Genomic DNA, 9,253 nt, shown 5'->3' with positions numbered 1-9,253 from the left:
CTCTCTCTCTCTCTCTCCCTCCCGCTCTGTTCCTGTGCTACTGCGAGTGTAACTACCGCCCCTCCCCCCTCTTCCCAGCGCAAAGCACAAGGCTTGCATGCGGAGTGAAGCGGGAAAAAGTGCGAGAGAGAGAGAGAGAAAGAAAAACCCCACGGCTCGCGACAAGGAGCATCGTTCACTTCAAAGATCCGGCTCGTGTCGTTTGCAACCGACACATCATTACTAAAAAGCTCTTTACCACATGCAGAGCATCATCTTACGGCTTGATGGTGTCGATCTCAGCAGGACACCAACCCTTAATCTCACACGTCTTGATCATGGCATTAAAAGGAACACACCTCCCTGTAGCAATTCCTGAGTAGAAAAGAAAATACAGGTACAAGGTCCAAAGTAAAACACTTCAACATATTAATGTACATAAATCTAGTCATCAACAGATCATTTTAACGTGAAATATTGTTACTGCATGATAAAGACAAAGTATCTCACCATAACTTGCCGGCTTATTAATGTGCTTTGTGCAGTTTCTGTCGTCTGTACAAAGAAACTTTCTTTTTTCACTCTGGATAAAATACAGTGACATGTGAAGAGAACATTAAAGCTGCATCACAGCTGTTTTACAGTACAGTGTTTGGTTTTTTACATCCCTCAAATACGTGCATACATTTTATAATTCATTTTTAATTTTCTCATCATGTGCAGCAGTTGTATTGACACCGACGTCTCTCTAAATCCACTCACATCAGCAGCTGGTCAAAGTAATGGAGCACTGTCCTTTTTTGTACAGGGTGAGATACTATTGCTTTTTCCAAAAGGGAAAGCATTGTGTTTACAACTAGCACGTAGCCAACATTGGCTTTGTGTATCTGTAAAGTAAATGAGCCCCAGGACTGAGTGATGATCTGTTAGTCGTGGTGATGATGACTTACGTCAGGACAATATCCTTGGACTTGGTTCTCTGTAGTAATCAGTTTAGTGATGATGCAGAACACCGAAGCTCCCTGCAGGAGATACAAATGCAGTCTGTCAGTATCTCATCTTCACTCAGTCAGTCCTTACATTCGTCCATACACACACACCTGTGTAGGAGTGACGTAGTCTGCTACATCCATAACCTTGTTATTGTAGATTCCAAAGCCTTTGACCTTGGTCATCACAGAGGATTCAATCGCCGTGTCTCTAATCTGGTAGGCCTTCTCAGTGAGAAACACCCATCTGAAACATTACATAGAGAGTGACGCATGCCAAAATGTAATCATAAGCATCATTATACTTAAAAAAACAACCTTTCTCGCCACTAGCTACAATCAGGGATAGTGCACTGAAAATGCTCGCTGTAAGACACTACACAGGAATTTAGTTAGATCTGCTAATCTGTGATCATTAGCTCAGAGTTTTCTTTTCAGAATAATTAAGAGTTGAGGTCTTTTGATTGGAAATAAATAATGAAATGAATGACCTATTGAGAAGTCACTATGAGAATTTGCAGAGCAGACAAGTGTGATTACTCTCATATTATTCTCATTATTCTCAGTGTGATTTAGCCTCTAGTGAGGCAGGATAAAGATCAAAAATCCATATTAAGAAACAGAAGTTGTTAAATGTGAGACTTCAGCCAGGAGAACAGGATTCATACTACCAATGGAAACCATGTTTTCTGACAGAGTTCACTAAGTGTTCAGTTTTATTGGATTCTTACTTTTGGTGCTTGTTTGCTGTGGTGTGTGCAGCAAAACTGTCAGTTTAATAAAACATCTTGTTTAGGTCTAAAATGAACCCTTTCACAGTTTTGACTGCATGTTAGAACGGATGGTTTATGGGCGTCCGTTCCCACCAAAGCCATTTGGACTTATTGCATGTTCTACTTACAGAACTGCAAGACGTTACCTGAGAGTTTGGAATTTTTCAACTTTAAAAATAATCTGGCGACCCTCTGAAATGCTTTGTACAGGCCTTTTCATCACTTAACCTCCTAGGACCTGGCGTCCACATATGTGGACATCACATTTTGGGGTTTTTAGACTAAAATACTCAATTTTGCTCTACATGGGCCTGACATCCACTTACGAGGACATTATACTGCTACTGTTCTATCAAAATTTAAAACGAATATCCTCATATGTGGCTCTTACTTTTCTTAAAAACAAAAATAAGGTTAAAAAAGAATCTGGTAATTCTTTGTTTTTACATTCATTGGGCCCAAATATGTCCAAATATCAAAGAGAAATTAAAAATGCATGTGTGGCAGGATGAATGTTATCCCTCGGTCCAACCCACTTTCAGCCTGGCCCATTAGGGGGCGCTGGTATAAATAGTGGCCATTTGAGTGTCTCTGCGTCGCTTGCCTGTGATCTCCTTTTCGGTCACCTGACTTCCCCCTCGGTGTGGTAAAGATCATTTGCGGGTTACTCTTCTGAAGTCTCCATCGCGGCTGGTCGTAGCTATAGAAGCCTCCTCTGAGCTATTCGGCTTACGTTCTATGACACGGCTTACTTGGTACGTAATCAACTTTTGTTACGCTCTCTGCCTTCTATTGTTCTTTTATAGTAATTATTTATTATGTTTCGCAGGAAGTGTGGGCCTTAGTTTTGCACCAAGCTACGTGAACTGAAGTGCTGCTGTTTTGCCTTGCTGTGCTTTTATTGTCTGTTCCCGTTGTGAGATTTCTTTCCCTGCTGCTGTCAGCTTTTACAGTGGACGTCGGCGTGGACAACGGCCATATGCATGCCGGTTATCGGAGTCAGCTGGCGTGCATATTGATTGACTGTTAACTTGTCGTTGTGTGACGGCAAGTTGGAGCAGTACGGCGATTCCGTTTGCTCCAGATTTTAGAGTTTTATCCAGATTGTATGTTGTTTTATTGCTTTTGATTTGTAGTTTGGATTTTTGTTACATCACTGGTGGGAGGCCCTTTTTCTAGGTGTAGATCACCAGTGTGGTCTTGCAGTTGGGTTATCCCCCGGTGCTACACATTAGTTTGTTGTAATATATTAAAATTTTCTTTGTTTCTTTTATTCAGGTGCGGAGTGCCGACGTGGAGGAGACTAGGGTGCCTTGGTGGTGGGATCCCTTGAGTGTACACACCCGCCTTGTTTAGTTTATTAGTGTGAGTGTGTGATAGTGTGCTGCACTTGTGTTTTGGTGTGTTTTCTTTCTTTAGTTTGTGTGTGGCATCCCTGCCCCTCCACTGGTAAGCCTCAGCTCTGAATACCTTTTTAAGCATATTTGTATTTGAATATTTATGATTGTGCTTTTATATGGTGTTTTAAATAATTATTAATAAATTGTCAATTTGTTGATCATTGAACCTCGTCTCTGGATTGAGTATAGCGAACCTAAGTGCCTTTTTGGTGATTTAGTGTTATTTCCAGTATTCTCTGGGTGAAATTCCCAGGGTGGCGTTGTCCTTTTTAAAACTGCAAAGAGTATTTACTTTATTTCTACCTCGTCTCGCCACACATGTCATGGAAGAGTTGGGGTCTTAGGAGGTTTAAAAACCTTTTGTGTCATGTTAAATAAATAATAAATAAATAAAAACAGAACGTGATACTAATGCTCAGTTTTGGCTTCAGTCAACAGCAGCAGCTAATATCAAATTAGAAATGGAGTCTACTAATCCCTAACATCGAGATATCATGAGCTGATTCTGTAGCAAGATAACTTTTTACGGGGTGCATGCCCATTCCTTCTAACCTCTGGGTTTGGGACAGGCATCAGTGGCTACTGAGCAACCATGTCGTAGACTGCAGTGAAGACGTTAAAGATCTGAACATTGTTGGCATCATCTGGGAAGCTGAGCTAACCACAAATGACCGGAGTCGTTGGAAGTCATTAGTTATCCCAAGTGCCAATCGGTGTAGGAGAGACTAAGTCTAAGAAGGAATCTCTAGCATAAACAATTCAGTTCAGTTTTCTTCATCTATTAGTGTTTTTTTTCTGTAGTTTAAATAATCGGTGTGTCTCATATGGCTTCATGTACAGATAAAGCTGAGTATCATCTGCATAATGTAAATATGGCCTGTATTTGTATAGCGCTTTTCTAGTCCCTAAGGACCCCAAAGCAGTTTTACACAACCTGTCATCCACCAATCCACGCACACATTCACACACTGGCGACAGCAAGCTACATGTAGCCACAGCCACCCTGGGGCGCACTGACAGAGGCGAGGCTGCCGGCCACTGGCGCCACTGGGCCCTCTGACCACCACCAGTAGGCAACAGGTGAAGTGTCTTGCCCAAGGACACAACGACCGAGACTCTCGAGAACGTTCCGATTATAAGGCGAACTCCCAACTCTTGAGCCACGATGGCCAGACAACTGGCCTCAACACAGAACCCTGTGGAACTCCATAATTAACCTCGGTATGTGAAGAAGACATTTACATAAAAACACTGGAGTCTGTTACATAGACATGATTCAAACCACTGCAGTGGCCTTCATACCCACCGCATGATCTAATCTGTGCAGTACAATGTTGAGATCAGCGATGGTCTACCAGGACATGCACAGGCATGAGTCCACTGTCAGAGGCCGTACGATTATTCAGTATTTTCACTAGTGCTGTTTCTGTGCTGTGATGAGCTCTGACTTCAACAAAACCATATATCTGCAGATGAACAGTTGTTTTACAACTACTCGTTCAACAATTGATAAAAGGAAGGTCAGAGATATATAAGACAGCTGGTCACGTGATATTAAGAGAAGTTAGGGAGTAAAGATATTTTGATCATATTTAAGATAAAGGGATTAGTTAATGGTGGGATGTCTTTGAGCAGTCTTGTAGGAATGGGGTCTAAAAGATATGTTGGAGGAAGTAATCAAATTACTCAAACAATCTAAGAGAAAGAGTCTAAATAAATATCAGTAGTATTGAAAGTTTTGGACATAATGTCTGTGAGATGGTCATCAATATTTCTTTCTTTAATGGTTAAAATGTTATCTGTGAAGAAATTGATGGAGTGGTTACTGTTTAAGGTTAAAGGAATGCTGGGCTGAACAGCGCTCTGAGTTTTCATCAGCCTGGTTACAGCTCTGACGAGAAACCTGGAGATGTACTCATTTGCTTCACTCAGTGATAAATAAGTCCTATCTTCACTGAGGGCCTTAAAAAGAAAGAAAAAACGAATTTCTAAATTAGTGAGATGCCATTTGCTCTCCAGAGCTATCTGCTTTAAGGCCCGTGTCTGTAAGTTGTACAAGGAAGTCAAGCACTTCTGATTTGAGGCTCTCTTTTTTTTCTTGTAGTCCATTTTTGCACATGTAAACTTTATTAAGAAAAGATCAGACATTAAACAGTATTCACTAATGTCCATTTCCTATGCCTTGTGTCAGAATGAGGCTCAGAGTGTGATTAAAGCCAACTGGGTCTAATAATAGATTAAATGCAGTGTTTAGGCTGTTGATTTCAGTACGTATACGAAAATTTAATCACCCACTATAATTATTTTATCTGAAATAAGCATTAAATGAGGTAAAAGAGAATTCAAATAGAAACTCTGATTAAAGGGGATAAACAACAGATAGCAACAAACAAAACTATTTCTAGAGTTTTTTAATTAGTGTATTCGAGGAGGAAGCAGAGTCTGGGGATGAGGGGTATGACCCGCCAATTTCCGGGGGCGAGGTCACTGAGGCAGTTAAACAACTCCTTGGTGGCAGAGCCCCTGGTGTTGATGAGGTCCGCCCCGAGTTCCTGAAGGCTCTGGACGTTGTAGGGCTGTCTTGGTTGACACGCTCTGCAATGTTGCGTGGAGATCAGGGGCAGTGCCTGTGGACTGGCAGACCGGGGTGGTGGTCCCCATCTTTAAGAAGGGGGACCGGAGGGTGTGTTCCAACTACAGGGGGATCACACTCCTCAGCCTCCCTGGGAAAGTCTATGCCAGGGTGCTGGAAAGGAGAGTTCGTCCGCTAGTCGAACCTCGGATACAGGAGGAACAATGCGGTTTTCGTCCTGGTCGCGGAACACTGGACCAGCTCTTTATCCTCTCAGGATACTTGAGGGTGCATGGGAGTTTGCCCAACCAGTCTACATGTGTTTTGTGGACTGGAGAAGGCATTCGACCGTGTCCCTCGGGGTGTCCTGTGGGAGGTGTTGCGGGAGTATGGGGTGTCTGGCCCATTGCTACGGGCCATTCATCCCTATACAACCGTTGCAAGAGCTTGGTTCGCATTGCCGGCAATAAGTCGGACTCGTTCCCGGTGGGTGATGGGCTCCGCCAGGGCTGCCCTTTGTCATCCGAGTTCTGTTCATAATTTTTATGGACAGGATTTCTAGGCGCAGCCAAGTGGCGGAGGGCTTTCGCTTTGGTGGCCTCAGAATCTCATCTCTGATTTTTGCGGATGATGTGGTTCTGTTGGCTTCATCGGGTGAGGGCCTCCAGCTCGCACTGGAACGGTTCGCAGCCGAGTGTGAAGCAGCGGGAATGAGGATCAGCACCTCCAAATCTGAGGCCATGGTTCTCAGCCGGAAAAGGGTGGAGTGCCCACTCCGGGTCGGGGATGAGTTCCTGCCCCAAGTGGAGGAGTTCAAGTATCTCGGGGTCTTGTTCGCGAGTGATGGGAGAAGGGAGCCGGAGATCGACAGACGGATTGGGGCTGCAGCTGCAGTAATGCAGACGCTGCACCGGTCCGTCGTGGTGAAGAGGGAGCTGAGTGTAAAAGCGAAGCTCTCAATTTACCGGTCGATCTACGTCCCTACCCTCACCTATGGCCACGAGCTGTGGGTAGTGACCGAAAGAACGAGATCGCGGATACAAGCGGCGGAAATGAGCTTCCTCCGAAGGGTGGCTGGCCTCTCCCTTAGAGATAGGGTGAGAAGTTCGGCCATCCGGGAGGGGCTCAGAGTAGAGCAGCTGCTGCTCCACATCGAAAGGAGCCAGCTGAGGTGGTTGGGCATCTGACAAGGATGCCCCCTGGGCGCCTCCTGGGTGAGGTGTTCCAGGCATGTCCCACCGGGAGGAGGCCCCGGGGCAGACCCAGGACACGCTGGAGAGATTATATCTCTCGGCTGGCCTGGGAACGCCTTGGTATTCCCCCGGAAAGCTGGAGGAGGTGGCTGGGGAGAGGGAGGTCTGGGACCTCTTTGCTTAGGCTGCTGCCCCCGCGACCCGACCTCGGATAAGCGGATGAAGATGGATGGATGTATTCGAGGCTTAGAGTCAAGCTTCCAAATGTAAACTCCTGCTTCCTGTCTGGGTCTTTGGTTATTTCATGAGCTGGAGTAAAAGATAGCTGCCACCAGTCCTCCCCGGCCTGTGCTTGAAGGAGGAAACATGGCTAGCTTCCAGCATGACAGAGACTCCAACAGAAATTGGGCATAAAAAAAGTGGCTTCTCACAGTAACTGGTTGGAAAAGCATTAGTGAGGAAGCTAAGCTCAGAATGTTCACATCAGCACCTCAGTGTTGGAGACTGTGATTAAAAAAAGGCTGGGTAAGTGTGGACACCACATGCTCAGAGGCTAATTACTTCTTAATTGAAAGACATTAGCCAGTGGGACTGGACAATCCTGTTTGTTGACCTCTACAGTCACAGGAAAATATGCACAAGTCTTTTCAGAACCAGAGGATTCTGCCCCCTGCTGGCTACTACAAATAATTCATGTTCAAGGTACTTTCAGACCAAGAAGCTATTTCCATTTTTCATCAGCTATGGACCAAAAGAACAATTCTGACTGTTCTCCACAGTATTACTATTATTATTTTTACCTTTATGAAAACAGGAAAATGACAAACTCTTGACATTAAAAATCTCTTTTACCTGGCCAAGACGGACAGCAGTACAATCATACGTTGCATAAACTAATAGAGCATGCATATCCATACAACAGTAAAGCACAGTCAAAGAGCCTGAATTAACTGCATTCAAGTTGTTCACATTTACTTTAAATTCATTGAGTGAGACCAGTTGGTTCCCCAGCTGATTCCAGGAGGAAGGAGCTGCATGCTCTTTTTCCAAATTTACTGTGAACCTCTGAGAAAGAAGAACAATTCTTGGCACCCAAAACAGTAGCTTCCCATACTTTTTTGATGGGTGTTAGTTTGTAAATAAGAATAGCCTGATAAATAAGAACATACCAGAGGTTGAGTCTACGACATAACCACCCAACCCGACAGTAAGAGGTTTAGAGTGTGTAAGGAAGCTCACGATGAACAGAATCCAGCATAAGCAGAGCATGCATGCATACAAATCACATCTTTCTTGCCTCAAATGACGAAAAGGATCAAGTTTCAATTTCAATTTTTTCACCAGTTGCTGACGTTTAAATTAGAGCGAGTAATCAGTTGTAATTCCTAAGTACTCGGACTGAGACACTAACTCTCAGAGCCACAAACTGTAGTAATACATGAAGGTTTGTTAGATTTACAGTCCATCTGTATGAAGACCAAACCTAGTACACTGACTAACAATGGCTCGTGAGCTCAGTTTCATGATCATGACCATTCAAAATGTTACGTTCAAATGAGCCAAATCAACTTTCTGGGGTTTCCTTACTTGAATGATTAAGCATACTTCGTTAGCTTTCTTTTACAGCTGAGTGAATGGGTTACTTTTCCCAGTAACAAAGAGGTTTTATGTAAAACATGAACGATGTATTTAACCAACACAACTGTGGCTTTATAAAGATAATAAAATATAAAGTAATAAAGTGAAGAATTAAACCTTCCTAATGTAACAACTAATCCAGAGCACTGAACAGCAAAGCCTTTAAAATACATGTTTGTGTTCTGATGTTTTATTCAACCAGATAAATGTCGGTACTGTCCAAGTCCAAGCAAACACTCACCCAATGAAGTAAGTGATGATGAGGAGCTGGACAACACGGTTGATGATTCCAATAGTCCAACTTTTCACAACCACCGACTTAGTGGTTTCATAGGTGAAGAAGTCTGTGATGCAAGACCACATCCTGGCAGTATTTGTGCTTGACAAGCCTTTGTTAGAAAAATAATTCCACTGTGTGAGGAATCGAAATAAAAAAAGCTGGAAGTTGACTCCAGATGATCTGAAAATAGGAAAGATAGCGACAGATTTAGATCCAAGACAGAACGCAGGAGCTGCAGCTCATCACTGTGTGAAGGAGCTCAGTCACTTTTAATTTCAGCTGCTCCTCTTCACTCGTTACTTCAGGTTTCATGTGTCGTGAAAAACGAGTAATTAGTACGAGCAGCACAGGCAGCAGCGCCTTTCTATGCCATTACTCCTCTCTTCATGCAAAATACCAATCTCGTTTCCTCTCTCTCTCTCTCTCTCT

At 43.6% G+C, this 9,253-nt stretch overlaps 1 protein-coding gene across 1 annotated transcript; it reads right to left on the bottom strand.

Annotated features, from left to right (window-relative positions):
- Positions 1-260: 260 nt before the first annotated feature.
- On the bottom strand, positions 261-9,205 carry p2rx3b (purinergic receptor P2X, ligand-gated ion channel, 3b; the record flags this gene model as incomplete). Its single annotated transcript, XM_005949669.3, is given in 5 exon segments — positions 261-354; positions 490-562; positions 930-1,001; positions 1,080-1,215; positions 8,786-9,205. Coding segments are annotated over 5 exon segments (497 nt in total), but the record flags the coding sequence as incomplete, so codon positions are not given.
- Positions 9,206-9,253: the final 48 nt, after the last annotated feature.

Source organism: Haplochromis burtoni, unplaced genomic scaffold (assembly GCF_018398535.1).
Source record: "Haplochromis burtoni strain Fernald_Lab_line unplaced genomic scaffold, NCSU_Asbu1 Contig_682, whole genome shotgun sequence".
NCBI lineage: Eukaryota > Metazoa > Chordata > Actinopteri > Cichliformes > Cichlidae > Haplochromis > Haplochromis burtoni.
This window is presented reverse-complemented; position numbering and strand designations above follow the sequence as displayed.